This window comes from Sus scrofa, chromosome 14 (genome assembly GCF_054392235.1).
Source record: "Sus scrofa isolate SSC_HxYL_T2T_F1_AM1 chromosome 14, Sscrofa_HxYL_maternal_Yorkshire_Landrace_v2.0, whole genome shotgun sequence".
NCBI lineage: Eukaryota > Metazoa > Chordata > Mammalia > Artiodactyla > Suidae > Sus > Sus scrofa.
In genome coordinates, this window is record NC_139396.1 from 146586586 (window position 1) to 146609642 (window position 23057).

Consider the following 23057-nt stretch of genomic DNA (forward strand, 5'->3'; position numbering starts at 1 on the left):
TGGATTGTGCAGTGCACAACACAAACAACCCTACTGCACAAAGAAATCACAGAAAAGAGAATGGATACATTCTATGTCCATAGGCTTTTTTTTTTTTTCTTGCTTTTTAAGGCCACACCTGCAGCATATGGAGGTTCCCAGGCTAGGGGTCTAATCAGAGCTACAGCTGCCGGCCTATGCCACAGCCACAGCAACTCAGGATCCGAGCCACGTGTCTGCAACCTACACCACAGTTCACGGCAATGCCAGATCCTTAACCCACTGAGCCAGGCCAGCAATCGAACCTGAAACCTCATGGTTCCCAATTAGATTCGTTTCTGCTGTGCCACGACAGGAACTTCAAGGCTTTCAGCTTTAAGTAAATACATTGGAAACTATAAAGTCAGATTTGATCTGCAAATAGGAAAAACTTCCTAACCATCGGTTGTCAAAAAAAAAAAAAAAGAAAAGAAAGAAAAAAGAAAACAACTGAATGACCTTTTGGGCTCTTGGAAGATAGTGAGTTCTCCATCACTGGTGGTGTTTAAGCAGAGGCTGCAAAACAACTTAGGAGGGGGTGAAAAGTGTGGGATTTCACATCCTGAGGTTCTGGGCTGTGTAAGAACTCTGCCAATAGTTTCTGTTGTTTGGTGAGTTGGTGAGGGGGGCCTTGGAGCAGGGGACCAGGGCTCCCCAGTCCATCTTGAGGTGTTCTGTCAGCCTCTGGCTGTGGCATGGGGTGAGAGGCAGTGGCTGGGCCTTTCTGCAAAGAGCAGGTTATGTTCTAAAAATACCTTTATTGGCGTCTGATTTAATTTCAACCCGGGGTTGTGCTTTGATGGAGTTTGTCAGATTCCTGGCCCTCTTTAGACAATGGTGAGGCCAGGGAGCTCTGCGCTCCTGCCCGTGGGCAAGCTGTCTCTTGAGTTGGTCTTGTTGGAGACGGTGCATGCTGAGGGCCTGGCTGGAGCAGAAGGGGCCCAAGCCACTGTCCCCCATGGGTGGCAGCGAAGGTGACCATCAAACAACACAGACTCTGCCCGCCTCCCCTAAGCAGGTGAGGCGACAGCCAACAGGGCTGCAGAAATGCCTCTTCAAAGCTGGCTTGACTCTGCCCAGCAACACAGGCTGAGCCCATCCATCAGCTGTCCTGCTGCCTGCCAGCGAGGGTCTCTGCTGGGCTTGCCCTGTCAGCAGGATTGGAAGCGTCAAATGCAGGCCGACAGGGCTGGGGTTTGGGGGAGGCCCCCGGAGGAACTGTCTGTGCCACAGTGATGGATGGTGCCAACAGGGATGGCATTCCAGGGATTTTTATTCCGTTCCACACATCTGGCAAGCTCTTTAACCGGAGCAGCTGCAAAGCCCCCATCATAGGAACCCTTGAGTTTTTCCAAGAGATCCTGTGTATGGACCATGATAATCCTGGTTGAAGGACCTGAAGCATGTGCAAAAAGAGATTTTCCCAATGCATCTTACTTCCTGGAAGCTAAAACCCATGAAACACAAACCCGCAAGGGCTCCAGGACTTGTGAAAAAGTAAATCGGACTTGGAGTTAGGTAGACCTGGGTTCGGGTGCCATCTCCTTCTGCCTTGGTTTTTCCTTTTCTGTAAAATAGGAATAATGATACCTAGGCCATAGGGTTTGTTTTTTTTTTTTTTTTCCCCTTTAAGGTTAAAGAAGATTCTATGCAACCACTTTATTTGGGATAGTCACCAATACATCAAAAATACTCAGTACATAATAACCTATTATTAGGATTATTTTAGTTCAAGTCAGGATACTTTATGCATTCTTCCCGATAAAGTCTAAAAACAGACTCTGATAATTAGACAAATCCACAAGGATTTCTCTTTATACCTGATATGAAATGCTTCTGACAGCTGCCCCATTCTTCCCCCAAAGCTTTCTCCTTTTCTATAGCCTAGAGAAAGCCTCAAATAATCTGTATTTGAACCTGGAGTGCTTTTCTCCGATCAGCCAATGGAGTCAAATTTCATGTCAGGCTGCTCGCCACCTCTCTCTCCCCAGGAAGACCTTGGACACAGTTCTCCATTCCTATTGAGCTCATCAGGCATTTTCTTCACCAAATACCTATGACCCAAATCTCATTTTGTGGCTCTCCTCAATTCCCCGTATCCTCTGCTCCGGGCAGACGCCATCTTTGCTGGCACAGTCAGATGCCCACTGAGCACTGACCAACACAGCAGGAAGAAAGGCTTGGCCGCAGAGGGAAAAGCCTGATCTGTCAAACACATACATTTATTGCAAAAGAGTTCTATGTTGGAATCAGGGGTGTAGAAAGACGAATGGACACAGCCCTAATTCTTAAGAAACCAGCCACTGGCGTTCCCACGGTGGCTCAGCAGATTAAGAACCCAACTAGTCTCCGTGAGGGTGTGGGTTCCCTCCCTGGCCTCACTCCATCTGCGGTGTAGGTTGCAGTTGTGGCTCAGATCCAGGGTTGCTGTGGCGGTGCTGCCGGCCTGCAGCTGCCGTTCCAGTTTGACCCTTAGCCTGGGAACGTCCAAATCCTGTGGGTGCAGCCGGAAAAAGAAAAAAGGACAAAGAAACCAGCTATTTAGTTGAAGGAAACACACCAAGTAGTCTAAGTTAAATGGGAAACGCAAGAGAGAAAGGCCCTCTGAGATCCAGCCGTGAAAGCTAAAATTCTGCACCCACCTGGGCCGTTGAGAAGTTGTAGTAGCTAAAGTCTGTCACACCAGCAACTCAATATTAATCAAGCTGTGTGTGTCCACTTGTTATTACTACATGATAAAGTTGATCCTGTAACAATTTGAGGGTTAGGGGTGCTGCCCCCCCACATGCAGTCAAACATCTACATATAAATTTGACTTCCCCAAAACTTAATTGCTAATAGCCTACTGATGACCAGAAGCCTTACTGATAACTAAATACCCGATTAATGCCTATTTTGTATATTAAATGTATTATAGGCTATATTTTTACAAGTAATCTAGAGAAAAAGAAACTGTTTCTTAAGAAAACCATAGGGGGGAACTCCTGTCATTGTTCAGCGACAGCAAATCTGACTAGTATCCATGAGGAGGCAGGTTCAATCCCTGGCCTCGCTCAGTGGGTTAAGGATCCGGTGTTGCCGCGAGCTATGGTGTAGGTCGCAGATGCGGCTCAGATCCCACGTTGCCAAGGCTGTGGTATTGGTTGGCAGCTGCAGCTCCGATTCAACCCCTAGCCTAAGAACCTCCATGTGCTACAGGTTAAAAAGAGAGAGAGAGAGAGAGAAGTGAAAACAAAGCCATAGGGAAGAGAAAATACATTTATAGTACACACATGTATGTATTTATTGGAAAAAGTCTCTGTATTATTGGACCAGTGCAGTTCAAACCCATATTGTTCAAGGATCAACTGTACCCCACCCCAAACTTACTGGTTTAAACCATGAGCCAGGTATTTCGATCTTAATTCTTTGGGTTGGTCGTTTAGATTGGGTTCAGCTGGGCGGTTCTTCCGGCCTGGACCAGGCTCCACTGAACTTGACTGGGCCTCGTTGTGAGTCTTCTTACATATTTGAGGCCTCGGCTGGGACCAGGGGGCCCACTGCTGCCTCACACATTCTCTTATCCTCCTCAGAAGAGCCCAGACTTGTTCGCAGGCGGGCACAGGGGTCCAGGAGAGAGAAAGAGACTTCTTGAGACCCAGCGTTGTAGTTGGCACTCAGTCCTTCCACCACGAGCTATTGGCAAAGCTGGTCCCAAGGCCAGACCAAACCCAAGGGCTGGGGAAACTGATTCCATCTTTCGGTGGGAGGAGCTTTAAAGGCACATTGCAGGAGGTGTGGCCATGAGCAACGGTGAAGACTCAGCCCCTGCCCCCCATTTTTTAATATTGGCTTATAATGCATCAGAGCACTGGGGTGGAACTTGAGGCGACCAGGCCTAGACTTGGCCACGTCACTACCCTTTCATCTCCTTCCTCGGCTGGCTTCCCCCCGCCACCTACACTTGACTGGAGGCGCCTTTGACCGGAGGCCACTTCCTCCACTTTTTGATATAATTCTCTACTGTTCCTAACGCCTTCCTGTGCCTGGCATCATACCCGGCCCATTATGGGTGCACGTTACACATTTCTTACACAGACAGTGGGATTAAGTGCCCACAGAACAGGAAAGACAAAATAAGCTTTAAAGTTGGAGGTAGGGAAACCCTCCCAGGTGATTCTCCTAAAAAACATTTTTTTGGTCCTTTTAGGCCCTCACCCACGGCATATGGAGGTTCCTTGGCTAGGGGGTCTAATCAGAGCTGTTGCTGCCGGCCTATACCACAGCCACAGCAACACGGGATCTGAGCTGCATCTGCGACCTACACCACAGCTCATGGCAATGCTGGATCCTTAAGCCACTGAGCAAGGCCAGGGATTGAACCTGCAACCTCATGGTTCCTAGTCGGATTCATTAACCACTGTGCCACGACTGGAACTCCCTAAAATCTTTTTTTTTTTTTTTTGTCTTTTTGCCTTTTCTAGGGCCACTCCCACGGCACATGGAAGTTCCCAGGCCAGGGGTTCAATCGGAGCTCTAGCCACTGGCCTACGCCAGAGCCACAGCAACATGGGATCCGAGCCACATCTGCAACCCACACCACAGCTCATGGCAACGCCGGATCCTTAACCCACCGAGCAAGGCCAGGGATCGAACCCGCAACCTCACGGGTCCCAGTCGGATTCATCAACCACTGTGCCACGATGGAAACTCCGAAAAAGCATTTTTAAAACATGTTGCAGGAGTTCCCATTTTGGCTCAGTGGGTTAAGAAACCAATATAGTCGGATGAGGATGTAGGTTTGATCTCTGGCCCTGCTCAGTGGTTTTGCCACAAACCAAGGTATAGGTCACATATGCAGATGCGACTCAGATCCAATGTTGCTGTGGCTGTGGGGGTGGCTGGCAGCTGTAGCTCCAACTCGACCCAGAAGCTGGGAACTTCCACATGCTATAGGTGTTGCCATAAAAAGAAAACAAAACAAATAAAACCATATTGCAGACCACCCCAAACATAAATGATCACGGCGCCTTCATGTGCACAGTCTTCCAGCTGGATGGCTTCTAGCCGTCCGGGGCCACAGAGCCTCTGCTGCTTCTGTTCATCTCAGCCAAGGGCCTGGGGCCTTGGAGAACAGCAGGAACTTCCTGCCTTGCTATGGGTTATAGACTTTGCTTCAGTGAGAGGTGAGCAGACCTTGTAAACAGGGCTAGATTTAAGTCAAAACCCTCAGACAGATATTTCATCCATCCCCCGATCCCTTGGAAAGTCAAACCATCTCATTGACATGTAGACATCTTCCTTCATTCCCAAAGGTCTGCCAAGGAAATGATGCTCAATGGCCTAACCAAGATTAGGTAGCCTGACCCTCAACTTGTGGGAGAGACAGGAGAAATTATTGGAGCAATTTGGAAGCACCTATCTATAAACATCTGTTGGAAAAACAAAAATAAATTTCCCAAAGAAGAAAGAAAGAAATGGGTCAGTTATCTCATTACCAAACCCATTGTCTCTTCCAGATGTCAGCTCTAAATCTTTTGTGCCAAGCTCAGAAAAACATTTCTTTTTCTCACTTTCTCCCTCTCTTTTACTGCGTTATCAGACTAGATGGAAAGAAACGTTATTTGCTCCAAGAAGACAATGGCCTTATCTTCAACCTAGATCATCAAGCCTGGAAAGGTGGCTTCCTCTGGGAGCATTTTCATAGCAGGCGGGGTGGAAAGCAGCTCGGGAGAAATAATGAAGAAGCAAAGGGAGTCTTGACTTGACACTGTGATAAATGAGGTGAAACTTGGGCAAGGGACCAGAGTTGGCGTATTCAAAAAGGAAATACAAAGATAGTTCCATTTTAATGGGAAATATAAAACAGCCATTGTGTAAAAGTCGATTTTTCAAAAGCCGAAGAGATAAAGAGTAGAAGGGAATGACTGAGAGACGAGTAAGATAATGTGGTGGATAATCAGGCTTAGGTAGAGTGCCGTCCCCGGAGCCATCCGCTGGCTCGGTGGGAGTGCCTTTTCAAGTCGGCTAATCTGCATTTGCTCCTGCCTCATTATCATATGCGTCTCTGGACAGCTCCCTTACAGCTTCAACTCCCTGACTTGCCATATTCCTGCCAGCTGGAGAGGCCAAATCCACCCAACTTTCTTCAAACCCAAATGTCTCTCCATGAGCCATAGAGCCTCCAACATCTTCCAAGGCCCCAGACAACAAAGAGCTTGTGTTCAGCCTTACACACACCTGCGCTTCCCAATGGACTGGCCTAGTGTGAGGTTTACAGCCACGGGCAATGCCATGCCCTGCCCTCCCTTTCAGGGGCCAAGATCCAAGGACCTTCTCAAGGTTGTCCTTGGGTGATTCTTAATTAACAGGCTGGATATGCAGTGGGAATGGTTGGACCCCTTTCCCAAGGGTGAGTGTGAATTATCTGAGGCAGTGTAAGAGGCCTGCTGAAGCAACTGAGATAGTGCAGTTCAGGGGTTAAATGGAGATAAACTGCCTTGGCTCACATGCTGCCATTTATTAACTATGTGGCTTTGCAAAAGTTACTTTAACTTCTTTGAGCCTCAGGTTTCTAAACTTAAGGTAGAGATAACAAATCCTTCCTAGATTTTTATGAGAATGAAATGGGATGGTTCATGTAAAATGCTTAGTACAGAGTCTGATACCTTATAGAGACATTATTAATTAATCTCTATTCCTAATAGAGAAATAATTCACTTCTCTATTAACAGTAAATATTAGCTGTTCTGATGACTCTATAGATAAAATGTGGGAGAAGTTTGATCCTGCAGCTGAAAGTGACAAACTTCTTTGACTTGACGCTAAGGTGACTGACAAAGTCCCACTGAGCAATTTCACTTACAGAACCACCCAACCAGGCGCTCAGGTGCCACTGGATCTGACCCCAGGAAGGTCTCCTACAGAACCTTGCAGACTTGCTAGGCCCTGGCCATCTTCCCAGTGTTTATAGGTGAGAAAAACAGAGGCACGGAGAATAAAATTGGCTTGTCCAAGGTCATGGTTAGTGGAAAGCCTGAACCTGACTTCTTATCCTCATTTCCAATCAGGCTTTTGGCCCTGCCCAATGCCAATGCTGGCTTGCTGTGGCCATACCAAGCCCCTCAAAAGAAAACACGATGCCTTACTTCTAGCTGCCTCATCAGTGTCAGAAGCTGGAAAGACACGTGAGTCCTTCTTTAGGACCAAGAAATCTTTCGGGGGAAAAAGGGGGTTTTTTGGTAAAATCAAATGATAACTTCTTTAGGTCTGATAATTAGGATGTCCTCTGTCCTGTTTCTGTGTCTGTAGATTGGACTCCTGAAAACTATGAGTACAGTTATGAGAATTACAACCAGGAGGAGAACAGCAGTGCTCCTGCCCACCACGAGAATCCTGACTGGTACTACACAGAAGACGGTAGGTACCAAAGCTGTTTGGGGGCCCTCCTGGGAGGCATGGGGCTCTTGCTCCTCTCCTCTCTGACCAACATCATAAAATAGGCATGAAAATATTATTTAGACTGGCTTTTTTTTCCCAGTGAGAATCATGTACAATGAAAACTGGGGAGGTTCTTAGAGACCATTTCACCCAGCCTCAAATGATAGATGGAGCAGGTGAGGCCAAGGGAGGAGGTGACTTAGCCAAGGTCACCCAGCAAGCCAGTGCATCATCCTCCAGGTCTCCCGACAGAGTAGGTCAAAATCATGTTCAAAATCATCCCCAGAGCTTTCATTACAGGTAGGTCCTGATTAGGCAGAAGAGCCTGGGTTAGTCTTAGGCATCAGGTGACAGCATTCACAAATTTGGCATTGGGACTTCCCTTTCACCTGTGCCAGATAGGTCTTTCTTCTTTCACCCTTCAGAAGCTTTGCATGGTTGTTAGGTTGCATGTGTGTGTGTGTGTGTGTGTGTGTGTGTGTGTGTGTGTACTCACAAGTGTGCTTGCCACATTTGCTTTTGTTTTTATGGCTTTTTAACCCAAGCAATGGGCTAGAAAGGAAAATGAGAAGCTGGGCCGAAGTAAAGCCATGTGACTAAGCCAGGAGAAGGAACGGAAAGCACTTAGCAGCTGGAATAAAAGCCGTGTAACTGCGAAATGGCCTGGAAGGCAGGGCCAAGATACGGGGCATCAGGGGAACATCAGAAGGGACCATCAAAACAAGAGCCAGGCCCAGGGATCCTAGTTCCTGAACCAAAGAACAATGCGTGTGAACAGAAGGATAAAGAATTCCCCAAGGGAAGATCCATTCAGACAACCATGAAAAGCCAAAGGCACAGATGAAATATGACAAAAATCTAACTGAACAAGTAGTTGAAGAAAGATGAAGGCCACTGGGTCATTTCCTCCTCGCCGTCAATTCTTCTGTCCCCTCTTGCCTTTGGTCTTCTTTCCTGAGGTTCAGAAAGCTTGTGTTTCATTAGGGGTGGGTTTTCGTTCCCCACTCCTGACCTCCACCCCTAGGCACTGGGAGTAGGGGAGGTCTTCAGGCTTGTGAAATGCCTTCAGCATCAGAGACAGACCCCGTGGCGCTCCCAGCGAGACTGGGAGGAGAGAGACACTGTTGATGGGAAAGGGGAGTTAACGCGGTGAGAAAGGCCCGATCCACAGCCAGGCCGAGGGAGACAGTCACGGCTCCTTCCCGCCTGTCCCCTCGCTGGCCTGCATCCTCTCTCTGGTTGAGGGACAGCAGTGTTCCTTGCTCTTTAAGGGCAATGGGTGTTTCCCCCTTTCCCCGATCCCTGGCTCTGCGGTTCCTCTCTGGTTTGGGGCAGGGGATGGAAATTCAGGCAGCAGGTGGGGGATGCTGGCCTGTTGTTCGTTGCTGCAAACGATGACTTCTGCCCACGTGTTTCAGATCCGTGCCTGTCCAACCCCTGTGCCCATGGTGGTGACTGCCTCGTCAGCGGGGACACCTTCACGTGCAGCTGTCCGGCCCCTTACTCTGGAAACAGGTGTCAGAAGGGTGAGTGTCCTTTCACTGGGTTCGGCTTCCCTCCACGTCGAACCAGAGGCAGTTCCTCCTCCAGTTCTAGGGGGTTAAAGAAGGATGCGGAATCCCATGGACAGGCTGATAACCACGCATATTATATTAGGCATAATGGATTCCTCAGCGGGGTCACGGGCAGCCTCTCATTGAATCCTCACCCCCACGTGTTAGATGGGACTGGTGGATCCATTCCACAGACGAGAACATTGAGGGCAGGAGGAGAGAAGAGCTGGACCCTGACCAAGATGTATTCCACACTCAGACTTGTTATTGTTGTTGTTTGGTGCTTCGAGGCACTTCGACAGAGCAGTGCTATTTTCGAAGAGGAGAGCAGGAAGCCCCTCAGGATGCAAAAAGCCCAACCCTCTTAGAGAAAGGGAGCCCAGAGCGTGCAGGGGGCTTGCTCACGGTCACCCAGCTCGTTAGGAGAAGAGCAGAAATTAGAGACCTCGTGCCTGACTCCGGGCGCAATGCTCTCGCTCCTTTCCATCCTCGCTCATGGAGACGCTGATAAAAGCTGTGTCTGCCTTTAGTGACCTCTGGTGGGCACAACACGAGGCTTTGCACGAACGTATTGGGAACAGAATTCTTATGGGCTAATTGCACCCCTAGAGAGAACCTGGCTTCTGTTCCATCCAGCAACCACCTAACCTGGGTGGGGGAGGCCGCGAGGGCTTTATGGTTAACTTCTTTTCTCTGTGCCCTCTTCAATTATGCCTACCGTTTTCAATCCTGCAAGGCTTTCCGTAAATGTTGCAGGATGGTTGGGGAGAGCAGGCACAAACATGGTATCTGGGTTTATCCCTCGACTTCTTGAAAGAATGACAAAACCATAAAAGGGAGAAACTCAAATTAGAGCTCTATTTGTGGAAGGTGTAAAAATGACCCAGGTGTTTATAAAGCTAGAATAAGAAAGAGTTTAAGCGCTGGAAGGAGCAGAGCAGCAATCATCCGTGATCAAGGATGAAAGAAAACCCTTGACTGGGGGTAGGTGGTGGGGAAAGCACGTGGACAAGGACACATGCACTATCAGTCACCATAACCCTCTCCCTGTCCCCCTCCCAAACATTGTCCTGTACAGGTATCTCTAAGTAAAATGTGACCCTAATAACATCCTGTAGCTTGGCCCTACTTCTCTGTTGATCTCCTGCAGTACAAAACAAGTGCAAGAACAAACCATGTGGCCGGGGAGAGTGTCTCATCACTCAGAGTCCTCCTTACTACCGCTGTGCCTGTAAACACCCTTACAGGGGTCCAGACTGCTCCACAGGTATGTGTGGGAAGCCTGTTCTGTGCGAGGCTCTCTCTACCCTGGCTTGTGCCTAGATGTCAGTATCTGACTGTGTGGAAATGCGGATACATCCAGCGTCTAGCGGCATCCAAAACTGCCCTTTTAACGAGGACTTTTTTTTTTTTTTTTTTTGTCTTTTTAGGGCTGCACCCATGGCATATGGAAGTTCCCAGGCTAGGGGTCGAATCAGAGCTGAGGCTGCTGGCCTACGCCACAGCCTCAGCAGTGCGGGATCTGAGCTGCGTCTGCAGTCTACACCATAGCTTACAGCAATGCTGGATTCTTAATCCACTGAGCAAGGCCAGGGATTGAACTTTCGTCCTCATGGATGCTAGTCGGGTTCATTACCCCTGGAGCCACAATGGGAACTCCCTAACCAGGACTCGTTAAGATTCATTATCCTTAGAAAGTCCAGTGGGAATTGACTGGTCTGTGTCCCTTCCCATTAAAAAAAAAAAAAAAAAAAAAAAAAACCTTCTTGAAACTCACTTCCTCTAGGAAATAAGGCCTGGCCTATTCCTAGAATGGGTCATATAGGAGAATCTATCTATATTTAGTCACCACTCTAAGTCAGGCATTGTCTCAGGAGATTTACAATCTCAAAAACTACAAGAAAGAGTTTTACAGATGAAGAACCTGTAGTTCAGAGAGGTTAACCACCTTGTTCATGGTCACACAGCAATCAAGGAGCAGAGCTAAGGTGCAACATAGCTCAGGCTGGCTCCCAAATGCCTGCTCAGTCTACATGTCTTGTTATTCCTTTTGGAGGGATCCGCCTACTTATTTACCCGTTTTTGTCTGGCCTCCAGCATATTGTTTCATCCATGCCTGTTTGTGTTTTTAAAGTTTGTGTGTATGTTTGCTCGTGTGTCAGTGGGTCTCTCTTGCCCCTTTGGGGACCCATCTTCTGTGAAAGGATGGACGCCAGAAAAGTGCCATCAGTATCTCCTCGTCATCTCAGAAGGAGCTGCCACTCCTTCTGAAGAGCCTTCCCGGCCCCACTTCCTGTGTTCACAGTGGTTCCTGTGTGCAGGCCAAACCCCTGCCAAAATGGTGGCACCTGCTCCCGGCACAGGAGAAGATCCAAGTTCACCTGCACCTGTCCTGACCAGTTTAAGGGGAGATTCTGTGAAATAGGTACAAGTCTCTACCACCACTTCGTCAGAAACTCTGGGCCACCTGCGAGGCTGCTGGAATCCTTTCTCTGTTGGGGTTTTATTGCCAGAACAGGATTCGAATCAAGATTCCCAAGTTCTGCTATTGTCTCTTCCTTCCAACCTAAGGGCGTAGGGTGCGTCTGACTCCATGGAGAGGAAGTAATGGGGGGGGGAGTAGCCCAGGTAAATCAGACACACCTAGGCATCCTTGGGCCTCAACCCGCCCGCCCCAGGTTCTTGTTTGAGCCCAAATGAAAGAACTCAGCTTCCACCCACACAACCACCATAGTCCACATTTTTACACTGAGTTGGATGTGGAACATCCCGACCGCCTTGTGTCTGGGGACTGATGGTGAACTCTCAGGTGACCAATATTCAGGCCCAAGTCTCTCACCATGAGGTACGCCTACCAAGTCCTTTCTGGGTGTGGCACGCCAACTGGTCTTGGTTCTTACCTTCCCACCTGCTCTCTCCGAGGTTCTGATGACTGCTATGTTGGTGACGGCTACTCTTACCGAGGGGAAGTGAGTAAAACTGTCAACCAGCACACGTGCCTTTACTGGAACTCCCACCTCCTCTTGCAGGAGAATTACAACATGTTTATGGAGGATGCTGAGGCCCATGGGATTGGGGAGCACAACTTCTGCAGGTAAAACTTACCTTCTTTGTGCTCAGTCTTGGCCACTTGTCACTATAAAGGTTTATTTGTCCCCTCCCCCTGCTCCTAGTTTTCCTGGGTCAGATTAGTAATTTCAGAACAAAACACTGCAATGGATCAGCTTTCTTTCTAGGAAGAAAGAATAGGTTAAGCTATGCTGCTGTAACAAACAACTCACAGATCCCAGTGGTTTGAAAACCTCAATGTTTATTTCTTACTAATGCAACATGTGTCATTTAAGTTGGGGGGGTGGGGATGATTGGGGGGGCATGTTAGCTTTACAAAGTTACTCAAATATCCAGGAAGGGCAAGTAGAGATTGGAAAATGGAGCATGAGGTTTTTTATTACCTCCACTTAAAAGTGATATATCATTTCTGTGCACCTGTTTCACTGGTCAGACATCATCACATAGTCCCATATAACATCAGGGGAGAAATGGCTTTAAACTGGTTCCCTCTCGAGCCACTTATGATAGAGTTTGATGGAGGATAATGTGAGAAAAAGAATGTGTGTATGTATGTGTGACTGGGTCACTTTGCTGTATAGTAGAAAATTGACAGAACACTGTAGGCCAACTATAATGGAAAAAATAAAAATCATTAAAAAAATAAATAAATAAACAGGTTCCCGCAAGCAAGAGGATGTCCTTTGCACAAAACACAGGTTGCCTTCTCCTTTCATGTACCTTGGGCTGTTCCCTCCATGGAGCTGTCTTCAGGCTGACCCCCAGCAGCCTTTCTCAGAGAACTGCCATGCATGGAATTTGATGGTCTGGACAGAGGACCCCTCCCCTCACCATGTTTCTGTGGTTGTTTCACTCTCCTGACCAAGAAGGATCTTTACCAGGGATCTCACTTATTTTCCCACAATTTAATAGGCTCCATGGACCTGGCACAAAGCTTGTGCACTGCTTTGTGGTCCTTGGGATTCTCCTCTGGAAGTTAAGGTTTGGCCCCAAAACTATGACCAACCACCCTTATGTGCCAAAGATTGCTAGGCTGTTGGAGGAGGGATGGAATGGAATGTGGTCCCAGGAGGAAGCAGGAGCTTGATACGCTCTTACCCAAAAGTCCTCTAATGAAGTCCAGTGAGTTCACCAAGCCTTGACCAAGGCTTACTTACTTTTTTAAAGAAACCCAGATGGAGACAGAAAGCCCTGGTGTTTCATTAAAGTGAGCAGTGCCAAGGTGAAATGGGAGTACTGTGACGTCCCTGCCTGCTCAGCCCCAGGTAAGACCGTGGCTGTCTGGAGACCTTAGAAATGGGGAGGCTGGCACAAAGCTTCCCCAGATGTTCCTGGCACCCCCACCCCCAGCCCTGTCTTCCCACCACACCTGCTTTCCATTTGCCATCCCCATGGCAACCCAACTCCCCTGTCCACTGCTTCCCTCTCAGGATGTCGAGCAGACCTGGATACCTTGGTAAACTCAGGCTTCCTGACCCCCAGCCTCAGCAAATATTGCTCCATTGCTTTGGGGTGCCAGGCATTGTGCCAGGCCTTCATGTACAGGGGTGATCAAACATTGGCTGGGCCTCCATAGCCCCTGAGGATGTAACGTGGGCTGAATTCCAGCCTCCCAGTCTTTGTGCCAGGCTGCCTTGCGCCACCTCTCTATCCACATCTGACGCAATGCACACTTCCTCCCTGGCCAATGGAATTACTTCCCTGGACAATTTCATTTCTGTGCCTTTGCTCTTATGGTCACCTCTGTCTGTAATGCTCTATCCCATACCTGCTCTTGTCCATATCCAACCGTTCTTTGAGGATTCACCCAAGTAACCACTTCGGAAGTTTTCCATGACCTACTAAGTGAAGTGTTACCTCTTCCTCCTTACAAACGCCATGGAATGGATTGGGCAGCACCCACACAACACTTAAGGCTCTCTCTTTGTATGACAGTTATCTGTGCAAATGTCTTGTTTCCCCTGCCCTACTTCATCTGGGTATCTTCCCCTATACATCAAAAAAAGCCTCCAAAAGGGAGCTTCCTTTGTGGGTCAGCGATTAATGAACCCGACTAAGATCCACAAGGTTGTGGGTTCAATCCCTGGCTTCGCTCAGTGGGTTAAGAATCCAGCATTGCCATGAGCTGTGGTGTAGGTTGCAGATGCGGCTCAGATCTGGCATTGCTGTGGCTGTGGGGTAGGTGGCCGCCTCAGCTCTGATTCGACCCCTAGCCTGGGAACTTCCATATGCCTCAGGTGCGGCCCTGAAAAAAGCCTCCAAAATATATGTGTTCATTGACAAATATTTAACATACCCAGAGATGAATTTATATATTTATAAGCATGTTTTTATTGAGGTATGGTTGCTGTACTACTATAAGTTACAGGTGTACAGTACAGGGATTCAAACTTTTTAAAGGTTGTACTTCATAGATAGTTACTATAAAATATTAGCTAAATTCCCCATGCCGTACAATATATCTTTGCAGCTTATTTTTTACCTAATCGTCCAAACCTCTTAATCCCCTACCCCAGTATTGCCCCTCCCCTCTTCCTACTGGTAACCAACTAGTTTGTTCTCTGTAAGTCTGCCGCTTTCTTGTTCTCTTCACTAGTGTGTTGTATTTTTTTGATTCCACCTATAAGTGATGCATGTTTTTCTATGTGTGTGCACCTATCAAAATAAGAAGGAAAAAGCAACGTTACAATTAATTCCATAGACTTGCTCTGTATTGATCAATGGATTCGGCAAGTGTTAATTACGCACCCACTACGTGCCCGCGCTGCATGCACCCGATCAGTCTCCTGACTCTGGACACCAGCTGAGCTGCTGGGTGCAGAGTCGTAGTCCTAACAAGGTCCTTCTGAGGACCTGGAAGGAGAGTGAGACGCGTGATGTGTTTTTCCTCTGTTTCCCCTTCAGAGGGAAGCCCCATAGAACCTGTGACCGAGCTTCCCGGGTTTGACTCGTGTGGGAGGACAGAGACAGCAGAAAGGAAGTTCAAGAGGATCTACGGAGGCTTTAAGAGCACGGCGGGCAAGCACCCGTGGCAGGCGTCCCTACAGACCTCCTTGCATCTGACCGTCTCCATGCCCCAGGGCCACTTCTGTGGGGGGGCGCTGATCCACCCCTGCTGGGTGCTGACCGCTGCCCATTGCACCGAGTAGGTGCCTGCGGCAAGCAGAGGCCAGGGTGGCTTGAGTCTCCTGGGGGTGTTCTCCCTCTCCCATCTGAGTGGCATCTTGGCGACTGCTGGCGGGATGAGGCTCTGATCTAGCTCCCAAAGCCAAGGGTGTCTCCTTAAAACCAGATGGAGAGAGTTCCCTGGTGGCTCAGCAGGTTAGGGATCCAGTGTTGTCCCTGCTGCGGTACGGGTTTAATCCCCGGCCCAGGAACTTGCACATGCTGTGGGTGCCGCCACCAAAACAAACCCAAACCCGGATGGAAAAGAGCGCCCAGGCGAAGGATGCTTCCCAGGTGCATCACGTGTATTATGACATTCAATCCTCAAAACTCTCTACTGAAAGACCCCCACAGGGAAGACAGGGATCTTTATCTTTTACTAATTGCAGCATCCCTAATGCCAAGCACGGGTCTTTATATGGAACAAGTGCTCAGTAAATATTTGTACTGGGAAAGAGTTGATGGTTACTCTCATTTCATAAATGAGGACCCTGGGTCCGGGAAAGGCTTGGTACCTTGCCTGGAGTCCTATGGAAAGTGAGTGGGCAAGGGAGAGGGATTCCACCTGCTTCCTTAGCCTCTCCATCCCTGCCTTGAGCTGAGAAAAACAACAACATGGTGCCATCACCAATGAACCTCCCTGGTCAGGTGTCGACTGTTATGTGCCTCAGAGAAGCCCGCACCTACTGGGAAGCTGGAGGAATCCCTGCCTCCCCCAGGTTCCCTAAGTTCATGGTCAGGGCTGGTCCCATGGTGGTGGCCTTGAGGGTCTTCCAGTCCACTCTGCTATGAAACAATTTCTTCTGGGATTCTAGGAGGAGTTCCTCAAGCAAGGTCAAACATATAAGCATTAGCATTTGCCAAAAATACTTGTTCAAGATGTTAATTGGCTGCTCATTAGCAAATCCCAGGGGAATGAGGTCTCCCAGGAAACGTGGGATACAAGTCACAGCTTACATTTGGAGACAGTTCCATGCATAAGGCAGTCTCCTCACACTGTCTTATTTGGACCACAGAGTAGAGTTCCATGAGCAAGACCAGGATTACAGAGGAGGATGTTGAGGCACGAGAAGGTCGGGTCATCTGTCAAAGGTCACAGAGCTTCCCGGGAGTAGAGCCAGGGTGCAGTTTCCATCTCTCGGGTGCCAGGGCTAGTTCCTGATCATCTCCCTTTTCCTTGTAGCATAAAAGCCAAATATCTAAAAGTAGTGCTTGGGGACCAGGACCTGAAGAAGACGGAACTGCACGAGCAGAGCTTTGGGGTAGAGAAGATATTCAAGCACAGCCGGTACAGGGAAAAAGATGATATTCCCTACAACGACATTGGCAAGTCTCTCCTATCGCGGATCCCCCATGGGTCTTAGACGGGGTGGATTTCTCTACTGATGGAAAGCTGAGGTTTGGTTCTAGAAGGCGCGCTGATCCTTGGGGCCCCTCAGAGGCCCTGTAAGGTCGGGCATTGGTTCCAGGGCTTTTTTAGATCTTAAAGGTCTGTGTTAGTGCTATAGATAAAGAGGCACAAGCTCTTAACTTGAGGGGAAGAGATGCTAGGACTTCGTGTTGCAGAGAGAGCTCAGCCCTGAACCCCAGCTGCTCCCCCTCACTCGCCGGCTTCAGCCCTCTAAGCCTCAGTTCCCTCTTCTGTCAAATGGGGACACAGATATATAAGCCTCCACTTCCTATGGGTTAAGTGACACGATGGGCATGCGTTCCCCAGGCACACTTGGCACTTGGTAGGCAACAGGGCACTTAAGCTGCTTCGTTCTGGACTCTATTTTTTCGTTCACAGACCTATCACTCTTTCTCCTGCCTCCATATCTTTCTTCCCCTTAAAGTTTTTTTTTTTTTTTTTAAATGGATTAGAAATTATTTCTAGGAATTCCCATTGTGGCTCAGTAGATTAAGAACCCAAGGAGTATCCATGAGGACATAGGTTTGATCCCCCGCCTTGCTCAGTAGGTTAAGGATCCGGCATTGCCATGAGCTCTGATGTAAGTCACAGATGTGGCCTGGGAACTCCATATGCCACTGGGCAGCCAAAAAAGAAAAAGAGGGAGTTCCCGTGTGGCTCAGTGGTTAATGAATCTGACTAGGAACCATGAGGTTGCAGGTTTGATCCTTGGCCTTGCTTGGTGGGTTAAGGATCTGGTGTTGCCATGAGCTGTGGTGTAGGTTGAAGATGTGGCTCAGACCTGGTGTTGCTGTGGCTGTGGTGTAGGCCAGCAGCTGCAGCTCTGATCTGATCCCTAGCCTGGGAACCTCCATATGCCACAGGTATGGCCCTAAAAAGACAAAAAAAAAAAAAAAAAAAAGGAAAAGAAATTATTTCTAACTCAAATACTATTTCTGGATATTACTCTCATCTCAGCCATAAGTGTCACTCCTCCCCAGGAGAAATTTAAAAGCATGAAATGGTAAGGGAAGAAGTGCTTAGGTAATGGGGGTGGGGCTTAGCTATGACTACCTTCCAATCATGTTGAAGCTGATGCTTCTTTGACAGAGAGGATATCATTGCCCATTTCTCCTTTCTCTACCCAGCTCTGCTCAAGCTGAAGCCAGTGGACGGTCACTGCGCTCTGGAATCCAAATACGTGAAAACTGTATGTTTGCCCGACAGTCCCTTTCCCTCTGGGACTGAGTGCTACATCTCCGGCTGGGGTGTCACCGAAACAGGTGAGTCTGGCCTGGCATTCTCCTGAGACACGGGTGAATTATGTCCACAAGGATAAAAAGGGTCGTACTCAACTGCCCTCCTCAACTAGAGAGTACTGTTGTATTCAAAACCTAGGATCTGGAGTTCCCTGGTGGCTCCTGGGGTTGAGGATCCAGCATTGTCACTGCTGTGGCTTGGGTCTGATCCCTGGCCTGGGAACTTCTGCATGTCATGGGTGCAGCCAAATAAATAAATAAGTATATACAAGAAAACCTTATTGTAGCTAACTCTGTTGGAGTCCACCTAAACCTTTCCACGTCACTGTGCTGACCAGAGCAGGCTGAGCAGAAGAGATGCTCTTAGGACAGGAAGCATCTGCTTTGGGGAGCAGGTGATCTAGATGATGCACCAGGGTGCTTCATTAAAAATTGACTATGTAGAGTTCCTGTTGTGGCGCAGTGGGTTAAGAACCCAACATAATCTGTGGGGATGCAAGTTCGATCCCTGACCTCGCTCAGTGAGTTAAGGATCCACCGTTGCCATGAATTTTGGTTTAGGTTGCAGACGCAGCTTGGTTCCTGCATTGCTATGGCTGTGGCGTAGGCCTGCAGCTGCAGCTCTGATGGGACCCCTAGCCCAGGAACTTCCATAGGCTGCAGGTGCAGCTGTAAAAAGAAGAAAAAAGAACTGACTCTGTGCCAGCCGTCTGCTAGGCATGGGAAATTAAAAATAGGCTTAAGACACTATCCCTGCTCATCTGATCTCACCATTCAGTTGGGGAGACAGAGGAGGAAATAAATGATTCTCCTTCAAGGTGAAAAGCACGGCGTTGAAGGTCTGTAGGGCCATCATGAGGGCTGAAAGCAAAGAGCCCCCAGCCCTGAAAGATGAGGCATCGCTGCCCATTTCCTGGAAAAACCCTTCCTTGCTGAGCTCAAGGCTGGTGACCACTGCTGGCTTCTGGTGGCGCAGCTCCCACCCTGGTCCCTACAGTGGGCACCTCTCTTCTCTGCCCCTCAGGAGAAGGGTCCCGCCAGCTCCTGGATGCCAAAGTCAAGTTGATCAGCAATGCTGTGTGCAACTCCCGCCGGCTCTATGACCACATGCTCGATGACAACATGATCTGTGCCGGAAACCTCCAGAAGCCTGGGCAAGACTCCTGCCAGGTCAGAGACTCCAAAGGGCACTTAGGAGAGGCAGGCAGGACCTTACATGGGGCACGAAGGGCCCTTAGAGCCCTGGGCTGGGAGGCGGGTTCAGAAGCCCACCTGCCACAAAGGGAAGGTGAGCATATCTGTCCTCTGGCAAATCTGAATCCACATCAACCGGGGATGACTCAGCATAATAACCAGAGTGCTCACTTTGTCTGCATTGTCTAACTTAAGTCTCACAACAGTGTGGTGAAGGGAGATGTCATTGTCACCCCTGGATAGGTGCTTAGAGAAGTCACCTTGGCCTAGAGCACCTGCGGGGTGAGTGGCAGAGCAGGAATTGCTCCCCTGGGCTTCATTGTGAATATGGGGCTTCTGGCCTCAGTGTTGGGCAGTGTCCCCAGAAGCAGGGCACAGTCCCAACGACAAGAGGCTAGAAGGAGAAAGCTGAGAGGCTAGGTGGTTCATAAGAATATTGATGAAGCTTGGGATTTCAGTGTGTGTGTGTAAGTATAAGAGAGAGATCAGCCCTAGGAAGTTACCTGGCTGAGTGGCTCCTCTTTGGCCACAGCCAACCTAGAGCGCTTTGGGGATCCAGCAGGGATTCAAATCCCAGCTCCTCCCTCCCTATGAAGGGACCCAACAATGTTCGGCCAGTCTTGAACCCACTTAGGGATAGGAAATCATGGTTATTCTCTCCAGGGTTCGCGGCTCTACTCTGATGCTCTGCCCCTTTCCAAGGGGCCACAGGTACCCACCTACTCAAAGGGGGGGATATGGGCAGGTGGCTGTGATTTGGCTTAAGCCCCTGGAAGATGAATAAAAAAACAGATGGTTCAATTCCCTAGATATTTCAAGGGCTTTCCTTGCTGGTTTTCATAAGAGACAGTCAGGCTTTGAAACCTGGTCCTGCCCTTTGCTTTGTGGCCTTTATCAATCACCAAAATGGCTTAGGAAGCTCAAGCTATAACAAATGAGCACAGACCGGGTGGCTTAAACAACAGACATTTATTTCTCACAGTTCTGGGGGCTGGAAGCCCAAGATCAGGGTACTGGTGTGTTCCTGGGTTCTGGGAGGTTCTGGGGAGGACCCTCTTCTGGGTTCCAGGCTCCCGACCTCTCACTGTGTCCTCCTCACACTGTGGGTAGAGTCTACAGTCCCTTCTAGAAGGGTGCTAATGCCATAATGACGTCTGCACCCTCATGACCCAACCACCTCCCCAAAGCCCCGCCTCCTAATAACATCACAGTGAGGATTAGGCTTCAACATAGGAATTGGGGGGCAGGCAAACATTCGATCCACTGCCCCTGAATACTTCTCCAATCTCAGGTGTCTCATGTAGAAAATGGAAACAATGTGTCCATAAGATCATGAGGTTGTGGCTGAGATTGAAAGAGACAATTCTTTAAAAATCTAATCAGTAAGCAGCAGTGTGTGTGCGCATGTGCGAGAGAGAGAGGCGGAGGAGGTACCATCCTTATTCCTCTCCTCCTCTCCATCCTCATCCTCATCACTTTACCTGGGGGCTTCACATGCACCAAGCACTGTTCTATATGCTTTACAAACATTCATCCTCACGAGAGCCCTTGGGCGGGGGCGGGGAGGGGGTCTGTTGCCATCCACTGTCTACAGGTTGAGAAACAGATGCCCTGTTGGCCAGCAGGCGGGGAGCCTGGGAGCCCAGCAGATCCAAGCCTGTGCATCACGCTGACCATCAAGGTCACGCTGCCTCTGAGCCCGTCCTCCCTGCCCCGTGTGTGCCCTGGGCCCTGGAAGGGCTCTATCCAAACAGGCCCCCCCCCCCGCCCCCGCCATCCCTCCCAGAACAAGAAGTCGAGGGCCCCTGGGAACTCAAAGTAGTAATACTCCATCACTAGGAGTCATGACCAGTCAGGAAGTGGAGGTATGAGCCCAGCCTGGCGCTGGACCCCAGCCCTGGGGCTTCTTTGCCAAGCCCTTACTGAGTCAGGACCTAGGTTGGTCCTTGCTCCTCTCCCTTCCAAGCCCTGTATCACCTGGGGCCTAGGAAGAGCCTTGTAACCGCCCTTCAGAGGAGCCAGCGACCTCACCCCATCACCCTGGTCCCCCTCACGGAAGGTGGGAGGTGTCTCTGAATAATGCATGCTGGCTCGCAGAGCTGACTCCTGTGTCTTGTTCCCGTAGGGTGACTCTGGAGGCCCCCTGACCTGTGAGAAGGATGATGCCTACTACGTGTATGGGATAGTGAGCTGGGGCCTGGAGTGTGGGAAGAAGCCAGGGGTGTACACCCAAGTGACCACATTCCTGAATTGGATCAGAGCCACCATGGAAAGGGAGGCCAGCTTCTAGGGGGTCTTCCGAAGCTCACGGCCCCTCCTCGATAATACTCAGATCAGGTGAGGCCTCGTGGGCAGTGGCGGGCACCCCGTGGAGCCTCTGGGTGACTACGTTCTAAGCAGAGACCACTGGTGGCCAGCAGGGGACCAGCATGTCCGCCACTTCCTCAGGCTCCCGCTGGGAAAGCTAGACATGAATCAACCTGAAATATAGGATGTTTGCTTCCCTTTGCACACCTGTACCTTCTAGAAAATCAGTGTTCACAGACTGCCTTCACCTTGGACATGTGCAAATGCGAGACTTCCGAGGCTCAGCGTTGGTGGCGGCCACCTTTCCATCTTTATTCCTCATCCCAGACACTCAGCACGCATGCAACAGAGCCGGCATCCAACTTGTGGGTATTCGACAGGGACCAAAACACACTTCTCCACCCGCTTTCCGAAATGTTATTTTAATAAAGGGGGCTGGGGGGGGAAGGGCCGCTGAGCCCTTTTCACAGTTGCCCCAACTGAAGTCATGCCTCTGGCGTGCAAATTTCCTCTCCAGCTTCACTCCCAAGAATCCTGGGTGGATGCTGCCCACTCACAATGGCAAGGCCCTCCTCCTTTTGACGTGCAGAATCTCGGTGGCATCTGGGTTCACGTCCCCCCTCTGATTATCACCAGTCTCCACAGCCTCCGGCCCCCCCTGCAGAAACCAAACACACCCTCCTGAGTTAAGACGAAGCTCCGGCCCTGCTCCTACAGGACAAGCTGTCTCCGATGGATGTTCACCTGTTCACCTTCCCCTTCCTTTTGCCCTCCTCCACCCTCCCCAAGAAAAAGGCTCCTCAAGGCAAGAAAGAGAAAGAAGACAAGCCCATCTCTCGTTTAGACGTGGTGTCTTTCTTCTGAACAAAGTACGGTTCAAAACCCAGACTGCTGTAGCCAGCAAGTCCCTGACCCCTTCCGCGAATGTAACGAGCAGGCGGTCAGCACAGCCTGGGCTGCCTCGGCCCGGATTGATGTCACCCCAGCATGTCTGTCTCCGAAGAACTAATGGCTGCGACTTCAGAAAAACCCTGCAGGAAGTTTAACCCGGGTGTCATCCGCCTGGTCATCTCAGGCCCAGGAAATTAGGCGCCTTGCCTGAGCTGCCTTTCACACATCTTTAGAGCCAGCTGACCTTTGGCCAAAAATAAAGTTTGAAAAGAAACAATGAGTTTGCCTTCCCCCAAGGCCTTGCCAGCTGGGGTGGGTTTGCACCCGCTACTCACGTAAGCCCCCCGGAGACCCCTGGCGTTGGCCAGTTCTGCAGCCCGCCGAGCCATCTCCACTTTGTAGGAGCCAGGAGGTGTCCAGCCAATACCTCGGGTCAGGTTCAAATCTGATTTGTACTTGACCTTGGGGGATGGAGGGAAGCAAGAGGAATAGGTCAGCAGGGTTTGGGGTGGTTTAGATACAGAGTGGAGAGGCTTAAAAGGGCACCCTGGAGAACGGGCTGTAGTCAGTGAAGCCAGGATAAGGGGGGGCCAACTCTTGTTGGCAGGAGTTCCCTTGGCACTGAGGATCCAGTGTGCTGTAAGCTGGGCCAGCCTGTTGCCGTCTCCTGTATCTTTCCACCTACATGGTGAGGGCTGTAGTGGGGGTGGCAGATCAGAGATCTGGTTCAAGGCTGAGCCCCTACTTGGACTTGCTCTGTGGCCTTAGAGAAGTCGCTTCTCTACTCTGGGC

At 49.7% G+C, this 23057-nt stretch overlaps 2 protein-coding genes across 36 annotated transcripts in view; one reads left to right on the forward strand and one right to left on the reverse strand.

Moving 5' to 3' along the window:
* HABP2 (hyaluronan binding protein 2) overlaps window positions 1-23057 on the forward strand; it is a 38987-nt gene that overhangs the window by 12886 nt on the left and 3044 nt on the right. The window contains exons 1-13 of one of the 7 annotated variants that reach the window (XM_084992999.1): window positions 6865-6970; window positions 7068-7184; window positions 7309-7416; window positions 8856-8963; window positions 10141-10257; window positions 11296-11415; window positions 11913-12084; window positions 13227-13324; window positions 14964-15204; window positions 16408-16550; window positions 17763-17897; window positions 18898-19043; window positions 21193-22539. In XM_084992999.1, coding sequence (XP_084849125.1) covers window positions 7085-7184; window positions 7309-7416; window positions 8856-8963; window positions 10141-10257; window positions 11296-11415; window positions 11913-12084; window positions 13227-13324; window positions 14964-15204; window positions 16408-16550; window positions 17763-17897; window positions 18898-19043; window positions 21193-21357 — 1653 coding nt within the window. In that variant the 5' untranslated portion in view covers window positions 6865-6970; window positions 7068-7084 and the 3' untranslated portion in view covers window positions 21358-22539. Of the gene's footprint in view, window positions 1-6864; window positions 6971-7067; window positions 7185-7308; window positions 7417-8855; window positions 9559-10140; window positions 10258-11295; window positions 11416-11912; window positions 12085-13226; window positions 13325-14272; window positions 15205-16407; window positions 16551-17762; window positions 17898-18897; window positions 19044-21192; window positions 22546-23057 lie in introns of those variants that run through there. The other 6 variants (XM_084993000.1, XM_021072029.2, NM_001243690.1 and 3 more) reach the window with 6 other exon arrangements.
* The window catches only part of NRAP (nebulin related anchoring protein), an 89893-nt gene continuing 88616 nt past the window's right edge, over window positions 21781-23057 (reverse strand). For 28 of the 29 annotated variants that reach the window (XM_084993305.1, XM_084993295.1, XM_084993304.1 and 25 more), the window contains 2 exons: window positions 22601-22726; window positions 21781-22032 (listed from right to left, as the gene is read on the reverse strand). In XM_084993305.1, the coding sequence (XP_084849431.1) occupies window positions 21928-22032; window positions 22601-22726 (231 nt within the window). In that variant the 3' untranslated portion in view covers window positions 21781-21927. 29 annotated transcript variants of the gene reach the window in all.